General features: G+C 39.1%; 1 protein-coding gene across 1 annotated transcript in view; it reads right to left on the reverse strand.

The window, feature by feature from the left end:
• Positions 1–19,586, reverse strand: part of RCAN1 (regulator of calcineurin 1) — a 39,870-nt gene extending 20,284 nt beyond the window's left edge. Inside the window, exon 1 of the mRNA XM_027449144.3 lies at positions 19,216–19,586. Within this exon, the coding sequence (XP_027304945.1) occupies positions 19,216–19,428 (213 nt within the window). The 5' untranslated portion in view covers positions 19,429–19,586. The remainder of the gene's footprint in view (positions 1–19,215) is intronic.
• Positions 19,587–21,162: the final 1,576 nt, after the last annotated feature.

Below are 21,162 nucleotides of genomic sequence, written 5' to 3' on the forward strand. Positions count from 1 at the left end.
CACTGAAGTGGTCATGAATAAACCTGCTGAGGAGAGAACAGATCCTTCAACAGAAAAATCTACAAGAACTCCCCTACTTTGTTTGAGAAGTGATATTTATGGAATGAAGGTGTTAATCTGAACTGAGCAACCAGGACATGCAGTTATCACCAGTTCACATAAGGCTGCCAAAAAGCCTGATCAGCACCAGAATGCCATCCCACTCATCTGCACCTCAAAGCCAACCAGAACCTGGGAGCTACAAACCATGTAGTCTGGAGTAGCTGGTGTCTCTTTGGGAAACAGAAGAGCAGGGCAAGGAATATTTATGGCTGCTGTACACCTAGGAGGTACCAGAAAGTTCACAAAGCTTGCTCTCACCTGGAAAGCAGGAAACAGTCATTAGCAAACAGCATCATAAAGGGTAGGAATTTCTGAGGAGTACTCTACATTCACCAGGAAATCTGCTAAGGGCCTATAACCCTATATTCAGAGACCATTCAGGGATAATCTCCTCAGGACATTACTCAATCCTTTAAAGAACAATCTTTCAAGGTTTAAAAAAAAACACACAATAAACAATGCTTTTTTTTTTTTCCCCTGCAGAGTTCCTTCACACAAGGACAAATCTACAGAAGAAACATGTCCCTTAAACTGATAGGGAGAGTTTTCTCAAAGTCATCAGACATTAGGTCAAATAAACGGACTCTCTTGAGCCTCCTAGTAAGTTTTTATCAAGTACGATACAGGGATGAAGGCTTAAAGGACAGCATTTGTGATAAAAAAAAGATGTGTGTGAATACCAGGGACGGGAGAGGGCTGGAAGACCAAGGAAGAAGCATGCAAAACTTAGTTGTTAGCTATTCAGCTTGGCACAAGCCAACCAGGCAGCTTTTGTGAGCTTCCAGACAAGCTAGAACAAGTACCAGCGTATGCCATGGCACACAAAGACGGGAGGATTCAGAACTTTGTAGAAGGTGACAGCCAAGAACACACATGCAGAGTAAGACAGACATTTGTTCTGCAATCTGTGTAACGTGCTTAGTATACAGAGGAATTTGCAAGCTTTAAGGCCTTCTTTAATCCATACACTATAAAAATTAAGTAAAACCACTAAGTTTATCTTAGGAAAAAATAATGTATTGTTTTTTGTTGAGTTTCCAGAGCTCGAAACAAAAATGAGCTGAGACTGCATATAAAGACTGAGATGCACAGTGAGTAAGTGATGATCTGAAAAGTGCATTTAGCATAGCATGTGTGCTTTGGGTTTTACAAAAGAACAAAGGCCAGAAAGGACAGAAAGAATTAGGAGTGGCTATCTGGTCAAGCATACAAAAATTTAGTAGAAAAAAAGAATCCAAACAGATGGAGAAGTGCAGTGATAGCATCAAATATTTTTTTCCTCTACACAGAGACAGGGTGGAATTTGTTTTCTGTGTTCAATGCAATACTATCTTGCACTGCTAACAGGGCTCTGAAAATGGATTTAACTTTCTTATCATTAAATTTCTCCAGGTGTATTTACCTCAAGAGTTAACACAACAGCTTTAACTTACTAAACAACAAGACACCGAACATATTCCACTAGGCCAAACTGGAATAACCAAGAACATATCCAGGCACAAGATGCTGCTGACGAAACAAACAATTCCCATGCAGCCCCCTAAAAGAACTAGGATGCAATCACCTTTGGAAGAACCAGCTCTTGTCAAGCTGGAGGAAGCAGCAAGGAGGGAGACTTGTCAGCCAGCCAGCACTCACAGCTTCACACCTGTGCAAAGGTGTTGGTAACTCCAAGCAACAACCTTCCCAACACCAGCAGCTCCCAACAGGCGGGTGGATCAGCAAGCACAGTCACAAAACCTGCTGCAGGATTTGCTCCAAGGGAGCCTGAAAGCTGTACTTCCTCACCACGTGCACTTTTTTCTGGCATTTCTGATATACCCTTTTTGGTACTGTAATGCTGTAATCACTAGCACTGTTCTGATCACACTTGCCAGGGCAAAAACTGAAAACTCACACGCTTGATGCCTTTGCACAGGTGAAAGACTGTAGAAGTTGGCTGAAAGTTACAGTGATAACATTAAGACAAACATTCACCACCATCCAGCAGATGAACTTTTGGCCAACAAAGTATGAAGATGCTAATTTTAGCCGGTTCTCTGAACAGCACTAAGAACAGTAATCAACACGGAGGTGAGGGTACATTATCAAACTTGTTGAGTACTGATGCGGAAGGAAGATTTCATTTCCACAGTTGTTTCAACTGTGCAGACTTTGGCTTTGCTTAGTTGTTATCCTGAAAGCCTAAATAAAGAGAGAAGATAAGTAACAGTTTTGGGAGAGAGCAACAGTGGGCCCCCATCTTAAATTATGCCATTGGAGAAACACAGGTAAAGATAAAGTTTGTGGAAGAAAGTAGAGGAATTCTCTGAGCATTGCAAATATTTGAAGATTTCTCAGAAATATCCACACCGTCTGCCTGATACTAAGTTTAGTTCAAAATAAGCATTTTTAGAAATGCTATAAGACAGTCAAAGAGCAGCAACTTTAAGTGCTTGCTATTCTAACTATAGCTTCTCATTTGTGCCCCATGATTTGTATAAAATCATGGAAAGTTGCACTATTTCCTGATAGCATAAGGCAAAGACTGGTCACTCAAATATTTATTTGACTAATTCATTCCACTGGGTTTTCCATAAGTGATTCATGGCTGTACTCTACTTTCCTGGAAAACATTTCACCAAGTCTGTACAGTATGTAAAGTAGTGTATTTTCATTGTCTAGTTTCTAACTGTGGATTTTGTGGATTTTCAAGACTCTTTAAAAGCAAACAGCATTTTTTAATGAGTTCATCCTACCAAATACACTTTTGTTAACTCAAGCACTCCTATACCCAGGATGCCTGCTCTCACGAGAAACGCGTACGCACTTGTTTTTCTGACAAGTTACTCCAGGCTTACACACAGTTCTACTTATACATGTAACCAGACTTAGTACATCCTTTAATAGCACATTTTATCCTCTCTTGCCTGTCCTGATCCTGGCATCGCTATTTTATGCCAATTCTGTTCCCAATTAAAGTTAATGCCGTAACATTGCCACTTTCCCAAATGAAAGGAGGATCAAGTCCTTATCTGTAAGCTCCTCTTAATAGGGATTTATTGCTATTTAGATGTCACCACCAAAATTACAGGGAGATGGGGGTGGAACACAAACTATCAATAAATAGGAATTTAACTGTTTAATACCACTGAAGGCAAGACTGAAGACAGGTTGACAGTTGATTTCAGGGCAACCTCAAAAGCCAGAGGCTGGTCAGTACCAGTAAAAATACAAACAGTACCTGCAAAAAAAAAAAAAAAAGAAAAAAAAAAGCCTCAAAGAAGAACAGAGCTGTCAGGAGACCTAATGCCATCTCTATTGACCCAGCAAGGGCTGCGGTGTTTAAATAGCAGGACATGTTATCCTCTATCACAGTATGTGTGGGAGGGGAAAACCAAGGAGTCGAGTACATACAAGTGAATGCCGAATCCATAGACACACACGAGAGATATTGAAGTTTGCCCAATATTTTTTCTTACTTCCATATAGAAGTGTGGTAATTACAAACACTGACCTCTCTCAAGATTAAGGAGAAAAGGATGTTGCACATGAAGGTAAATTTGTGCAGCCCCTTAAGAGGAGTATCTCTGTGGAAACATTCCCTATAAAACCCTCTGAGACCTGCCTAGAGGGACTAGGAAGGGGGATAGCAGTAATTTGATTAAAATAATTTTAATGCACATCTAAATGCTTATTTTCTTCAAAAATGTTATAAGAAATTGTATATGTACTTCACTCAATTTTAATTAATCTCATTTACAGGAACTCCAGTCACATATGCCCAAGGAAACTTTTTTGTCTTGTAAGGAAATTTAGAAAGAGCCTCCCTGAATACTCACATCTTCAATCACAAGTTTGTTCTTTTCTTGGAAGTCACAAGATTACAAATAATTTGTTTACATAGAGGGACTGTAAAATAATTACAAGTTCTCTGAAACTGCTTGCCAGACTGGTTCCTAAAATCCCTCCTGGTGTCAGTTCAACACATTACACACCAGTGGGGCTGACTTCAGTACCTGATCAAAGTTCTGGTTCCTCTGGTCAAGCCCAAGTCTGGAGGGTACTACTTAAACAAATGTGCCTTCAAAGTAGTTCCCAGGACCCTCACCTTCTCCCATGATCATTAAGGAATTTAAGGGACTGTAGCTCTGTTTAGTATGCAGATAGGCCCTGGGTATAGTGAAATGACATGTAACCTCGTTTCCCATTTAGATGTGGGTTGCTGTGTCTGTGCAACAGGTTGGTTTTCCTCACCAGACATTCTCCACTGTGCAACAGGACAATCGATTACCCAGTTCCTCCCTTCCCAGACAGTCTGACACAGCGCTGCTCACATTGCTTCTGGCTTGAGTTTGACTTACAAATTTCATTTTTATGAGAACTTTACACTACTTGCTTCAGGCAGGTTTCATTGGACTTTCCATTAAGCATTCTTTGAAATTAGCAGAAGTGTTTAGGCTCTAAGCTTGATTCGTTTTTATCAGTTTTAGAAACACATGATACCACCCATCTAAGTAAAAGTGCTATCAAAATAGGAATAATCTTTCAGAGGGAAGTAAGTTTCCAGCACTATAAGTTAAACAATATTGAAATTTCAGCAGGATATTGAACATGGAGGTAACTCCTCAGGTTTCTATACTGCTTTCAAATTCGTTGTTTACCTGCTTTCATAGTTCCTCAAACACTTTTATGGAAAATACAGCTATGAAGCCTTTTATCGGGCCAAGGAAGAAAGGCAGACAGCTCCCTTCAGGGTGCTGCCCTAAGCTATTCTTAGTCTGTTTGCTATTACTGCCACTCTCCAAGGTATTTCTGAGGAACTTCATTAAGTTACTGCAACAATAACGTCCTAGTCAAAGGAAAGACTAGGATTGCGTACTTAGCATTTCAATAAATACAGAAAAAAAGACATCTGTCCCATGTGAACAGTTAAGGCTTATCACTTTTTCCAGATGAATTGTTTTGATTGGAGTACTTGTGCAAAAAGCTTTTTTGGAGATGAAGTGTTTTATTGCACGCAATTTGTGAGTGAAAACACCTAACGTACTCATTCTTCATTAAATTGCTTTGTGCACAATTAATAGATACTCTTTTAGGAGTCACAGTTTCATAAATGCTATTTTTAAGCATGGGTCATTTCTCAAAGTCACTTAATTTTGACAGCCTCTAAAGAAAAGCACTACCTTGGTTGTTTGTAAAGCCAACCAGGAAAATTTTAGCTGACATTCAAAACCTGTCAAGAACAGTAAGCCTACAAGCATTTCCAGTTCTGCATTATGCAACCTGAATGTTACAAAGTTTTTGTAGATTTAAATTCAAAATAATTACACAATCTTCAAATTAGACAATATGCAATGCAAAGTACTCACCAGAGCAGTCAGCACAATAAAGTGATACTTAAAACAAGCAGGAGGGATTAAACAATAATGAGCACAGACAGGGGTTGGAAAAAAGATGTGGGGGGGGGGAAAAAAAATGTTAGCAGTTCTCTTAAGAAACCACTGTCTCGTGAGTTTACAAGAGATACCACACTGTCAGCTATAAGAAAGTACATACCCTGGAAAGTTTTATACTGAAAGCTGATTTATCTTTAATGATTTTCCTTATAGGAGAGGGAGGAAAAAAAAACATCACACTGCTAAACCAGGGAAAATTCTTTTAAATTCCTCCACTGCGAGCTGTTTCACCTGTAACCACATAACAAGTGCAGGATGTAGCAATTACAGTAACTCCTTTTGTCTGAGATGGATGAAGCTCCAATAAAATAAATGCAATCAGATCTGTCTGTTCAGAAATAAGCTTTGGTGTTCCACATCCAATATATTAAAAAAAAAAAAAAAAAAAAAAAAGATTATCCTCTTCAAGAATGGAGAATTAGGATAACTTGTTTGGGTTGCCATGTTAAGCCTTTTATAGCACTTACTTCCCAGTGGTCATACTTCATACTTTGGTTTTAGATTTACAGTTCCAAGTACTATTTCCCCCAGATTCTCATGGGGTATCACACAAACTTCTCAGCCTCTCCTACTAGGAGTGTCCAACTGCTCATGAAGAACATGGCTGACCTTCCAAGAAAAAAAAATGATGATTACTTAGTGCTCTATCAAATCCTCAGTGCCACAAAGAGCAGGTTCTCCTGCTTGAGAGCTGTCCCAGTAATTGGGGGCCTGAAAGGGACCCAGGATCCTTTCCTGACACAGTCTGGGCTTAGGGGCTACGTTAGCACAAGCCAATGAGAGTTTAAGTGCTTGTACTACGTCGTGCGCTGAAGTTTTGCAGCTGTTTTTTGTTTTTCTTTTACTTGGCTTTCAGGAGATCCTTTATCTCCTTTTTAAAGCACAGATTTGCTGTAAAAATAGTTGGGCAACATTTAAGGATTAAGTGACAGAGCAACTACACTCCTAACAATTATGGTTAAACCATAGGTCTCAAACTGAGCTTCTGGAATTTAAATTAGGCTTACTCTGTGAAAGGCAGACATGGAAGCAAAGACAGCACAGACTCACAAACTTAAGTAACTTCTGTTTTTCAATTTATGATTAGCCACTACGGGATCAGATGTTAACTCTTACATTTTCTGGTTCTTCTATGATCTCGGATTTGTATTTAAGTGATGTTAGATTGTACTTTTTAAAGCATCATAAACTTTATGCTTCTTTACGTAGCATGGCAATTAAGAGACCAAATCTACTACAAATAGCTTCAATAGCTGACTAACTGTGGGAAAGAACTCCCCAGCACCAAAACAGATACCAGTGTTGTCATCAGCTTCCCAGACCAAAGGACATTCAACAGCATCAATTCAGGTCCCTGCCACATCATCTGAGGTTCTTCACAGCCTCTGCATTGAAAGTTACAGCTGGGTTTGACTGTTCACTACTCCCATTTACTTCCTACACCAACTCTGTCTGTGGGAATCTATAATGTGATGGTCCCTGAAATATTTTTAATTTACCTGAACTCCACTTAATAAAAAGCTAGTTCAGGACATTTTCAGAGACAAACACTTCAAAATTAATATGGCATTATGTTATACCTAAAATTTTGCATATTATGGAAAGGAAAAATGGATTCTCATCAGTATTTAAGAATCTTACACAGAATTTTATACTATTCCATCCCCTTTGACTAGCAAATATATATATCTTATCTTTTAGGCCTTAAATGCACCTTCAGGACTGCATCATCTAAGGGGTCAGAGGGTTATTGTAGTAGTAAGAAGATAATTTTCAGGTAGTAAATTGAAGTTAGCTGTCATTTGGAGCATTTCTGCTTATACAAGTATTCTTTGCTGCATGTTGTCGGTTATCATTTTGATACACTTAACATACCTTATATTTACAATTCTGTCACTTTCATGTGCCAGATTTTACCCAAGTAACAACTTATGCTTTAAGAGACTAATACTGTTAACAGGTGAAGCTAAATCTATATGTTACCTTGAATTTAAGATTTTTTTTTTAAAGTGTTCAGTGTTATTTTCGTCACTTTTATTTCTGTCTTAAGCTGTCACTTCCAACAAGTAAAAATAGGTTTTGTCCCATAAAATCTTTTTTCCCCAAGTTATCTCCCCTCCACTCCCCAGTTATGTGAGCTCTGTAATACTCCCTGAAGACCATAATCTTGATTATATTTAATAGAGTTAAGCATAGAAGTCTCATTAACATTAAAAAAATGCAACTTCCATGCCAAAACTACTACTTGAATTAGGAGGAAGGTAGGGGGAAGAGGAGGACTAAACCCTATGAAAACAGAATGGATTCTAGGGCTTTAAGGACTTGAACAGAAAGACAGCAGTATTTGTTTAACTTAAAGATGAAAGATATTATCAAAGCCAAGTACAAGTTATGTATTCTACAGCATTCATCTGCCCACTCTTTTACTATGTTCTCTGTGAACAAGGGAAAAATAAAAGTCAGGGGAAAAAGGTTATACTCAGGAGTCTTTAGAAAACCACAGAGCTGTTGAGAAGCAGGCTGCTATTTTGTGAACTTTGAAGAATGAAATTTTCCACTGGAGTCAGGGAAGGAAGAATGGAAGATGGTTTCAAAATATTTTTAAAGAATGTTCTGGGTGGGTAGCAGAAGAACAATACAATTGAAATTAGCGATTGTATTTCTAAGAACACACTAAGTGTACCCAGAAGTTTCAAAAGCATTTTTAAAATATTCTGATAAAGATAACAGAACGAGCCACAGAAGAGGCTGGATTTTTATCTTAAATCAAATGCATTTTTGGTAAGCTTAGTGTCTAATATTCTGATTTTCTCAGACATGTTAAGTTAGTGACATGCTACAGAGAGTGATAAACTATATAATCTGTATTTCTGAACATACTGTATGTCGATTACAGCTTTTTACCAGCCAAATAGCCTGTCTGCAAAGCTTGTGGAGCTTCCTATGTAACTAACCCTTTCACTACAGCAGGCATATGGTAGCAACACAAGGGCTGTATTACTTCAACTGTTTATGGAAATATCTTGGCAATAAGAACATGCAAAATACCTTCGACCATCTGACCTAACCTTTCATGCCTCGTGGTAATTTTGCTATTGAAACACTACTGGTAACAAAAACCCACTGCCATTTAAAGCTTTTGCAGTGCCTAACAATAGAGCTTTTAGGATGTTACTTTTGTTTTTATGGGAAACACACACCTGCTTTAGATGAAGGGGGAAAAGACTTATCGGAAAATAACTCCTGAAACCGTTTTGACTTCCTGAATATTCAAGGCCACAGCTTTTGTTTATAAATTTCTGCTTCAAATAACATTGCTAAAAACAAATACAGTTCATGCATTTCAGAAGACTGCTTCCCCTGTAGCTTTGCAAGTATGCAGCTTTCACTTTTTCTCAGCAGGGAAGATGAAAACTTCAATGTTGTACTCTAGTATTGATAAGAGCACAGTTTTTTATTTTGGCAGCTTCCCAAGGGAGAAACAAGAGACATAGCTGCATCTCAAGTAGTTAATTAGGGAACAATTTCTCTCCCAAACATCTCCTGTCAAGAATTAATGCACTTAATCTGCTATCGGCTAGGTTACTAATACCTCTTTTAAAACTTGCTTGACATATACCAAAGAAACTCAAAATTTGTTTGAAGTTATTACACACCTCTCAGGAAAATGACCTTCTCCCACACTCGGTTTCTCAAGTGGAAAGTATCTGACTCCCGATGCAAAGACTATCTATTCATGCCTAATAGGTGGGTTCTGTTTAGTGTCGTTAAATTATATGTTGTAACGAGGCGTGAACACATGGGCTAACAGCATTTTTAACAGTCAGAAGTCACAATGATTTAACCTAGTCTCTGATCCGATTATTCTTTTGGTTATACAACCCCAGGCAAGAGTTATTCATACTTTCCACTGCCTGCAACAGCAGCTGTTTCACTATCACCCTGGAGCCTCAGGAAAATTCAAGCTCTTAATCACTATTTCCATTAGCCAACAGATCTTTGCTATCAGCTTGAAGTGATATGGCCGAAGTGCCAAGAAGTCTAACTACAGGAAATTGATTAAAAAACTATCCTGCAAAGAAGCAGCCACATACATCAGAAGTTGGACAAACACCACTAAATGGGTTCCCATTGATTCCTTCAAGCATACACAAGCCATGCACACAAGCTTTGTGCACATTCCTTCAAGTATGTACGTCCCGCTTGATGTGAGAATACTTCGCTTCTTTAATAAGATCCCAATCTGCAGGATGTACATATTCTAATTCTTACCTCATCTTTTCTTTCTTTGCATGTTTAATTTCACCCTGCTCCCCAAACTGGGCAAACCAGTCTACTACATACGTATTCCCACTTTAGACAACAAGAAGCCTCAGCTTTCTGCAGCAATGGGCAACTCACTGCTGCAAAGCCACCAGTCCTGAACAAATTACCAAATTTCTCTCATAGATGGAAGCTGTTCATTAATACAATTCGTAACAACAACTACACTTGCTGGGTTGCCCTCCTTTTCTTATTCTCACAGAATGGTTTGAGTTGGAAGGGACCTTAAAGACCATCTTGTTCCAACCCCCTGCCATGGGCAGGGACACCTCCCACCAGACCAGGTTGCCCAAAGCCCCATCCAGCCTGGCCTTGAACACTTCCAGGGATGGGGCCTTGATAGTTATCTCACAAATGTCTTTTATTTAACCATATGGATTATGAACAGCTTCTTCACCTACAAAATCAGAAACAGGATAAAACCAATTTCTTATAACAATACAACTTGAGTCTACTGGCAGTTCACCAGCCCTGTTACATTAGCTTCCTATCTCTACAGAGAACGGAAACAGTACCTCTATGAAAGAAAAAAAGAACAATTTTCCATGCCTTTCAGCCAGTATTTGTCTGGAAAGCAGCCCAATCTTTAGAAGTACTTTGCATCCAGACAGTCCCTTGTTTTGAAAGCATGTCCAAGCCTTCCCAGAAGCTTCCAGAATATTTTCTTTCATTGATGAAATAGAGAAGTGATTCTTTTACTCGCCTGTACAGCATTTAAAAAGGTATTTCTTGTCAAAGTCTGACTCTGTTCTAAGGATACCAAGATTATCATCATTAAGCATGTGATGCACATACACAAATAAATCCAGTGACCAAACAATACTTATCTCGCCATTATCTCTGCACAAAGCTAACATCCAATCCAGCGCAGCTATTTGCAGCTGAAATACAGGACGCACACCCATTACAGCATTAAGCTTTTATGATAGTTTCTAAGTATACCTCAGGAGAGCTCTGTGCAGCTTCTCAATAGGGCAACTACAATGTAGCTTTCAAGACAGAAGTGCCAAAAGCACCTTAATTTTCTCCTTGCCAGTCTTCTGCCAAATGACTCAAGTTTATCCAGTCAAACACCCTTCAGCCACGCTGAATACAGATAGGAAAAAGTAATCACAGTACTCTTAACTCTGACTTCATTCTCTTAATAGGGCAGTTTGGTCACAGTTACCCCTCCTAAAACCACAGCTTCATCAGAACGATACATTGCCTCACTGTTTCTAGTGGCTTTTGTACTTCTGTAATATCTTTTGTACTTCAGGAACAACAAGCAACTGAAATCCAACTCATGAGGTTTGCAATGTACTCAGCTCAGTACCTAGGAGTATGTTCTCCTTCCAGGAAGTCTGCCAACATCAAAATAACTCCAGAAAAGAAAACCTCAAAAAAGGAAAAACAATTACCTGTGTCCGATCCAATTATTAGCTTCTGAACTATCTGAGAATCTACAAAGTGAAGTTTATCTTAGACAATGAGAATATTTTTTTTAAATAAATGAAATCCAGTGCACATACTAAGTATCAATAGCTCTGCTTTTATGAGTGGTACCAGTAATAAGTAACTCATGTAGTTAATAAAGTAAGAAGAAAGCCCTCCTAGTTATCTCTGGCTGTAACAACTGCTTGCAGGAAGAGAAAGAAGGTGTAAGAGCAGGTAAATATCAACGTCTCACACTTAATCATTGCCATAGCAAGTCACAAACTTTGGGGATCAAGATATACCCTAATCACAGTGTTCAATGGCATCCATGAATCTGTAACACCCCTTTCTTAATATTAGGCTTCTGGCTTCCCTAACATACTAGGGTAATGAGATCCCTGGTTTAATTATGCATTACACACACACACAAAGCTGCATTTGAGACCCCATTCCCAACTTCAGGTTCACTGAAGACAGCTGGATATTTCAGCTTCACTAATGTATTTCCAGCATATGTTCTACACTGGAAATATTCCACAGGGTGGCTCACTCCCACACCTCCCCTCTCTCATGGAAACAAGAAGCCTTTACCCTTCAAACTCCAGTTGTAGAATTTGATGGAGCCCACGTCTTCTTTTTTTTTAAACAAGCCTGCAAATCCTTCAGGAATACCAAGTTACAATAACTAATACTGCATGAATGATCTCTATAGACTTAAAAAATACAGTTTCCATTGGGGGTGGGGGCACATTCTGGCTATCTCAATGGAAAAACCTGTAACTAATTACAAAGCCATTCCTAGTTGCTTCAGGCCAGAGGTGTCTAGAAAGCTTCTGTCACAGACAAAGCGAAGTCCTTGTGCTACTGACAAGAGTCTCAGCTGGGTCCATCTCTGAGGTACTACTATCATCAGTTGCATCAAGTCTTGAGGGGAGTCAAAAAAAAACAGTGCAACAACCCAGTATCTCCACATCATGGTTTTCAGACTTGTGTTTCATCAATCTGAAGTCTCACTGAAAAATAGGACTTTTATATTTTTATAAAGTATTCCACAGAAAACATTAACAAGCTTCACAAACTGTTCTTTCACATTCAGTTTTACTTGACACATTGGTGTCAAACAGCTCATGGATTTTTTTTTTATTTATTTATTTTTTTTTTGTATAAAAACAATGCATGCACATGAGGATCTACAATATTTTTTCACTATAATAAACAATACAACATTATTTCTATTATGTGCTATATATGAATTTAACAGTGTACCTGTTTTCAAACATTTTACTCCTTTTTTCATTTTCAGTTCTGACACTAACTTATGACCCTAAAAGACCAATATTAGACAAAAAATAGACATTTACAAACATTTTTAATCAGAACGTGACCAACTGAACAACCATTTTCACTGACAAACTACTGGAGGCCTAAGCTTTCTCTAGGACTGCTGTCAAAAAAAATCTTTTATTACCATTTAAACCTATTTTGCATAGGACAGTTTGGCCATTACCAATTAACATAGCCATTAATGCTTACACCAGCAAATATTATAATGTCAAGAGGTTTTTGTAATGAGTTTCGAGTTTGCATCACATCTAAATTCTGTAGTTATTTTTACATGGGCACATCTGTGCTGGTATTTCTGGAGAACAGACCTTAATTTGTTCCTGAAAGACACAGATAACAAAGAACATAAGGAAATGTCCTCCACAGCATTTTAATGTACACTGGACTTGTTGGTATGAGTAGAGCACAGTGATTTAAACCAGACAAAGCTCTTCCAAATTTCCATGAGATTCTCCAGGGAAATTAAAGCTTTTAAGCTTGTATCACAAATTTTGCTTAGTCTTTTTTAATGACCTGGGGTTAATGATTAGAGTATTAGATCATACAGGAATATTTTTTTCTTTATTATCTACAACACCTATGCTATTAATGGCCGTTTTACAATATTTATTTTTTACTTTGCAAAAGTATTTTTAAGCCACTTAACAGCCATCTCAGGCAGCATTACTGAAACCGTTTCCATTTATAGCCAAACATGCCAAATCTGAATGTTGCTTACCCTTATTTTCACTCTGTATGTATGACTTTCCTTAACATATTATATAAGTGACATACTTCCCATTCTTCAAGCAAACAGTGCAAATCCTTTTATATGTAGAAATAAAATGGATGATCTCTGTACTTTAAGGACTTAACTAGTACCAGGACTTTGGATGTAGAAATAAGTATTTTATGCTTTCTACGTGACCTAGAAGACCTACAGAATGTTCCCAGTGTGATATAGAACTGAGACTGCTACCGAATGCCTCTTCTCAAGACCATGACACAGAAAGCTGCAGCACAAGGGCTTTCTTGTTAGTAGCTCACTTATGTTAAAAACTTCGACTTGTATTCATGTATGATGCACTCAGAGATGCCTTGAGGACAAAAACCTACAGAAATTAAAATAATTCTCCCTCCTCCTGTGAAATCAACCTTTCTGCTGTTTCATGGCTTTATCTGAACTTTCACAAGAAAGATAAGTATGGAAGGAAGCCACCCAAATTGCTATTCAATGCCTCAAAGTCCAAGTCTATGAAAAAAGCAGTCAAGGACTGCTTGAACAAACTTCTTCATGCTGTATAGTCTCTTCAGACCCTTTTATGCCAGCTGAAGATGAAGAGTACTCAGCTCAGAAGGTGACTTATTCAAATAGTCTTTGTGATGACAAAGAAAGCAACATCCCACATGAGCACTGGGAAGAGCAACTAGAAAACCTTTTCTGGGCTCACAGGCCAGAAAAAGCTACTCAAGTGGGAAGACCGAAGACATCAGCCTTAAATGAAACAGACACACTGAATATTCCACCTCTTCATAACTGTTGCTAAAGTTTCCATACAGACCATGTATTTAGTATAAAATGTTCATATTATGAATAAAGTATGCCAGCTTTTTAGACAAAGTTTTTCCAAAGACCCTCAGGAGCTATGGAGGTGAGATATCCCAATGACTCTCAGGAGTTCACGTTTGTCCTCAGATGCCAAGATATGAACAAGCTCTGCCTATGCACTTAGCTGACTGGATGCATCCCAGAAGCCATAAAACTGCATTAGCATGGTATTATGCTCCACTGTAACATCAGAAATTATTACGTCAGCCACAGCACTACAGTTATATGGTCTCCAGACTTCAAGTCACTCAAAAGTCTGCCTTAACCTGTTAACAGCTGCAGAAGGAACCTCTATCATCTCAATGTACAACTGCTAAATAACTTTGAAAATTTAATTTTACTGCAAGAATTTTCATACTGGAAGGTTTTGGTTTTTTTTTTGAACCATCCTTAGCCATTTCACTGTTCAATGTAAAAACAAGTCATTGGGATAGGACTTTGAACAACAATCTTAACCCTCAGCTTTTTTTGGAAAGCAACAAAATAGATTTATAAACATTGTCACAAAAGTGATTTGAGGAAGAGCACCAGCACAGAAAGAATGAAAGACTTCAGAAACATACACAGAAAAGTACGGATTTCATACAGTTCCCATTAACGGAACATTTCACCAAAACCAATGCTGTAGTCACAAAAATGTAAGCTTTTTTTTTTTTTTTTAATGTGACCTAAGAGGATTGACAAACTTTAAGTAAAAGGATTAATGAGGCATGCGACTGAGACAGGAAGAGATTACCAGAAAACCCAAGCACTATTCTGTAAGGAAGGTTTTGTGAATACTCCTGAGAAATTTGACCAACTTCCTGTAAAGCAGAAGTAATTCTTTAAGTATTTAATACAAAATACATTCAACATCTCATGATTATTTCAGTAGGCTGAAAGTCAATTAAAAGTTTCCAGAGGCATGGCTCATTTAACAATGAGTTTATTTTCAGATCAATTCACAAACAAGTTTTTCCGTATTAAACCTATACAAAGCTAAAGGAAGACTAGACTTTTAAGGCTATGATAATCATTAACAAGATGCAATATATCTGCCATTGCTGCTTTTACTCTTGGTTATACTACCACAGAGAATTCTGACCTTTTCAGGCCTTATCTTCAAACACAACTATGATTTATTTAAAATAATCAGGCTCTGTTTCACAGCCAGTTCTACCCGTGCTTGCCACTGGAGGTTACATGAGGACGTAGATGTGCTCTCCTAGGGTACCAGGAGACCAGCTCCCTCCTACTAATGCACTGGAAAGCAATCAAGCTAAGTTCCTTCGAAAAAAAAATTCAGCTTTCAGGGAAGTTTTCTCTAGCAAGCTCTGGAGAAAAACTATTATTGCGATTTAACAGCCTGTTATCTATGAATGCGGGTTTTCCATTAATTAAGGGAAACCTGCTACATTCATTACTTAGCAGTAACTTGGGAGATTTAGTAGACTAAGGCAATTATAGGTACCTTAAAGTAATGCAAGGAGTTCAACCCGCCCTAAGGAAAACAGCTGTATCCAAAGTCTGTCCCTGCCCCCATTAAAAATGCCACAATACAACCCACCAAAACTAGTTCCTCAGTAGCCCAAAGCTGAGTTCTTTCTAGAAACTTTACATTCCTCTTTTAATCCCCTCAAATTAAATGAGTGATACTTGCCTACAATTAAGCTGAAATGGAAACCTGACAGCGCAGACCCAGGTAACCTACTTAGCAAGAGACTACTGGGGCATAAATGAAGTTATTTAGCCCCCCGGTGGCCGTGCACTGAAGTTTAAAATCATCAGTGAAGTATGCCACATCCCTCCAGGATTACAAGACACAAGCAAGCTATTACCTTCTGCACTTGCTATTTCTCAGTGGAAGTCCTGTTAAAACACCCAAGTGTCCTCCACTGAGGCACACAAAAAAAAAAGCTAAAAAAATTGAATACCAGCTGAGGAAGATGGAAATGGGAAAATAAAAAAAAATGCTTGCTCTGGTAATTAGCTACTGACACTTTTAAATGAGTACACAGGCTCATTTTAAAATCAGTAATAGTACAGTTACAACAGATCAAACTTATCTACATACTGCATGAATAAATATCACTTTAAGAAAAAATACAATTGCTCAAGCATAAAGTCAACATTAGAACTGCTGAAAAGCCAAGGGAAGGAGTACAAGACACTTCAGGAAGTCAGAATAGAATTCGTTTCCAAGGTAATTAGCCAACCTGAAGATCAGATGAAGTGTTTTTTCTTTAGGTCATTTACCATACACATCTGTGAAGGCAGAGGTAAGGGGATACAGTCTATAGGAATTTCTTCAACTGGGAGTTAGAAAAAGCTTTAGAGTACGTATTTCAGCATTCTAGGGAAGATTTTGGAAGTGATACTTAAATACCTCATGGATGGCTTTCCAAGAAGTCAGATTCTTTCTTACGTGAATACAGCAGAGAAGAAACTATCACTTACTAGTACTATTACCTTACCTGAGTAGATGGTATATTTTTAAAGAGATTTATATCAAAACCAATAAAAAACAAAATCAGATTTCAACTGGAAAAAAAAAAGAGAGCAAAGCCAAAGACATACAACCAACATTTTTAAGTCTTAAAATTCTGTACTTTCATCTTTGTTGTGCCACTCTTATCATTAAAACAGAAAAAAAAAGAAAAAGAAGAAGAAAAAAAGATTTCACTGTTGAGTGTTTATTTCAATACTTTTCTGACCAGAGGAACTGTGAAACTTCAACATGGCAAGAGAAAAAACCCACAAATATAAATAAAATACCCTGGCCCATTGATGTATTCTGAGAGCAAATCACTGATTTTAGGGAACCTGCTCCATGCATTCTAACTTCTAAAAACATCTCTGCCCAAACAGTTTGGTGGCAACTGTAATCTAAGGAAATGCTGTAGCCACAGCCCTACCTTACCCCTAGCTGAGGAGAAAAGAGTTTGACACAAGCAGGAATCACTGACTGGGGAGGGCAAAATGGAAATAGTCGCCAGCCATCTCCTATCTCACCTTTGATTGGATCAGCCCTCCTCAAATAGGGCAATCCAGGATTACTAAGGGGCCTACCAAAGAGAAGAGGAAACTCAACTCTGCAGAAAAGGTATTTTAAGACTGTTGTATACACCCTATTTCTTACCTTTTCCTCTCTTTTTACTCTCAAAAACACACTCAACTCATCAAAAGTAATAGATTATTTATAAAAACATTATCACAGAATTATCTAGGTTGGAAGACTGTCTATATTTTGCTATATTTTACAATACCTTTACTCATTCCTTTATGACAGAATAAATTAAATGCAACTGCTTGCAAGTCCTTTAAGAGCAAATTTGACTTTTCTGTAAACTGAGTTTTCTTAAAAGTAGCTCCTTAAGTATAGTATGGTTATCATCTTATAATTTGTTCCAGATGCTAAATCATCACTCTAAATCAAAATCACCTTCATTTTCTTGGGTACCAGAATTAGTAACTACTAATGTAAAACTGGATGCATGCACAGAAGGTGCATTGTAATACAACCTTACTCTTCTCATATTAACTAATAGCAGCACAATGAATCCACCTTTTACCAATCCAAGCAGACCAGAATCCCAGCCTTAGTGCCTCATGTCACCTCGTCTCTTCAGTGAATCAGTTCAGTGGCAGAGGACCAGTTTGCCAAGTGAGAACTGTTCTTTAATCTATTAGAAGTCTGTGTACACCTACCAACTGCCTCAGTGTTCTTTATAAAACTTCCAGAAAGATTTCTCTTTCCTGTTGGGCACAAACATCACATTTATTCAGGTTCAAAATAAAATTAAATCCCTAAGGCGGAGAATTAAGAGCAACAGCTATGCTGCAGTAACCATGTGTACTGTCATCCCTGTTTAAGGCAAGACAGTTTATTTACACCAAGATGATTAATTAAAACAATAGGAAATAAACTTGTGATTAATCTGCATTCCTACCTGCTGCAACTCTTGGCAAGGAAAAAATAAATAGAATGAATAAGAAAAAAGAAGATTGTTATTTCAGTAATGCATAAGACTTGGTTCTGATCTAAGCTTAGTATGTGGAGACTGAGAGCCTTTGGAATTAAAACAGAAAGACAAAAAAATGGTTTAAGTGTTTAAACACTTCCCAATCTTCTGCGTAATCGTGCATTTATGTACGTGCATATGTGTTTTCAAAATACACCCTTTAAGGTTATAGAATTCACCTACGAAAAATACTATTACCACCAGCAACTGAAGATACTGGAACTGATTATGTTTTGCTAAGTACATTTAGAGTGAACTTGAATTAGAGAGGGCAAATCCCTGTGAAGGTGCCATTCCCTTCCTAGCAGCAGGTGCCCTGCGTGATACAGGGTTACACTGCTGTTAAAAGTTACATAATTTTAGAAAGTAATAGAGATGGTGCAGCTATATTGTACTCCAACCTCCAGCTCATTTTTAATGCAGTGCAACTGTTCATAGCCTTCAGCTGTTGGACCTCTGCTGTATCTACTCTAAATTGTTTTTCACAGAGACAGCCAGTTATTGTAATAGGATTTTAAACCAGTACACTTATTGCCTAATTTTTCAAGTCGGTTTCATTTTGAATTTTTTTTTAAGAAATGAGCATCTCCTTCAGCATCAAAGGAAATAAGAGCTTGATGGCAAAAAGGAGTGTAAAAATAAGAGAGAGAAATGCTGGCTTCGCTGATTCTTTAATTCTGGGCAGCAGTGCCACAGGTAAGAGGAGGCAAGCTCGACTTGAATTCAAGTTCCATCAGGAAAGCCAGGGACGAGGTGAGCAGCAATGCTGAAGCGTTTATATCAATTTATTAGACCTGGATGTCTCAGGCAGCGCGTAACATCCCTCTGACACCTGCTGTCACCCTGCCCTGCTCCGTCAGAGCGGCGTGCAGCCCTTTTAAGCCCAGTCGGGCTCCACAGACTCCCCAGCAGCTCCCTCCCCCTGCTCTCAGGGCAGCCCCACGCCCCTCGGGCTGCCTCCCCCATCCCTCCCCGCTCCCCCCCGGGGCGGCGCGGCCCTCACCCGGCACGGCCCCTCCTGGAAGACGCGCGGGTCGAGGTTGCAGGCGATGGTGGCGGTGGGCAGGTCCGCCAGCGCCTCCGCCTCCATCGCGCCGTCCACCAAGCTCCAGGCCGCCTCGGCCGGCAGCGCCTCCTCTTCCTCCTCCTCCTCTTCGTCTCCTTCCCGGGGCGACGGCTCCGCTGAGCCCCTCCCGCCGCCGCCGCCGCTCTCCATGGCCGGCGGCGAGCGGAGCCCCCGCTGCGGGGCGGAGCGCGGCTGAGGCGGCGGCCGTTGGTCCCCCCCCGCGGCCGTTTAACCGTCGCCTTCCTGCTCCCCCCCCGCGCGCAAGCCCTATAGGCGGCGGGTGCTGCCGCAACAGGTGGCCCGCGGCAGCGCGGCGCTGCCCGGCGCCATCTTGAGTGAGGGCAGCGCCGCCCTGAGGGGCGTTAAATAGGAATTAAAAAAGGAGGTGTTTTTAGCAAGGCACCGCCGAATGACTCGTGTTTCTCTTGTCTGCCCCCAAAACTACCTGATGTAGCTCTTGATTTTCTGCAGAGGGTTTCATGGTGCTGCAGAGTCAAGGGGAATAAAAAGCCTGTTGGGAGAGTTGTGTCGTGGGGTGTTTTTGTCACTTCTCCCTTACCTTGGACCCGAAGGAGGCATATTCTTAAAGGCTTTTTTTTTTTTTTTTTCCTAGTGATGAAAGTCTATAAGGGACAGCTGCACCTTTCTTAGCTAAGCTGAAGGAGCTGCTCGTGTCAGACATTCTGCAGATGCCAAAAGCTTATCTATTTGTGCCGAGCTGCTTAGTCCAACGTAACTGACCTAGACAAACACTTTTCTTACATACATGTGTATACAGCAACACACTTTAGCATAAGACCTTAGAATGAACTTCATATGACATGCTTTTTTTTTTTTTTTTTTATATATATATAAATGAAGTTACTGTGATATTCACATATCAACCCCAAATATCCTGTCCTTGTAGAAGAGTAGCACAGAAGAGTTAAAGGTAGTAAGGAGTGAAAAGATGTTGGATGATAGCTGGCAAAATTCTAACTCAATCTTCGACCTCCACAGGGCTGAGTAAGAAAGCAGGAGGTCTGAAAGTGGGAAGTGCAATCCCTCCAAAAGCTGTTTTCTCACCAAGACCAAAAGAGGGCTACCACAAGAACACCACTTTTAGCAAGCTGAGGTGCTAATCCTATTCTCATGTTCAATTTCCAAGAAACTTCTCACAGACGTGAGTGAGGAGGCACCTGTCATTTATATTACATCTCAGTCCTGGGACTTAGAAAGCAGTATGTCATCACACACTGATCTTGTCAGCCGGCGTCATCTATCCAGAGGCTCAAAAAATCCTGTTTCAATTCAGAATGTCTGGTGTTCTAGATTGCAATTTAAACTATATCTTTGTAGATAACACGTGTTAGCATGCACTTGGAAAAGAATTACCATGCCACACACAGGACTGGATTTTGTAACCAGGCTATAAACATATTGATACAGACTACAATGGGTCACTTGTTGAGCAACATTTATTAATGATTTAAAATATGGTATGGCAAATATTTTTAATGATGTTCTAAGTAACATATTTTTACTGATCTTTTCTTCCAAAATGCAGCAATATTTTGGTGGTGTAAAGAACCTCTGAAGAAACAATTTTGAGGGTTGAAAATTATGTGCTACCTACTAATTTGCATTGTGCAAAGTTTACAGCAGAGACAACAACCCCTGTACTTGAGATAACTACTGTTATCTTTAGTTAGCATTGCTGACTTTTTTTTCCCAACAGATCAAAGACTTTAAAATGACGAATTACTGGTCTCAGTCAATTTTAATGAGATCTTGCAGGATACAACAAGGCAAAAAATACCAGGCAAAGAGATGATCATTTGCCTTCTCCCTCCCTCCTACATTTTTTTTCAGACTCTGTAATCTGTCTGTTGTAATCCATTCAAG

This window comes from Anas platyrhynchos, chromosome 1 (assembly GCF_047663525.1).
Source record: "Anas platyrhynchos isolate ZD024472 breed Pekin duck chromosome 1, IASCAAS_PekinDuck_T2T, whole genome shotgun sequence".
NCBI lineage: Eukaryota > Metazoa > Chordata > Aves > Anseriformes > Anatidae > Anas > Anas platyrhynchos.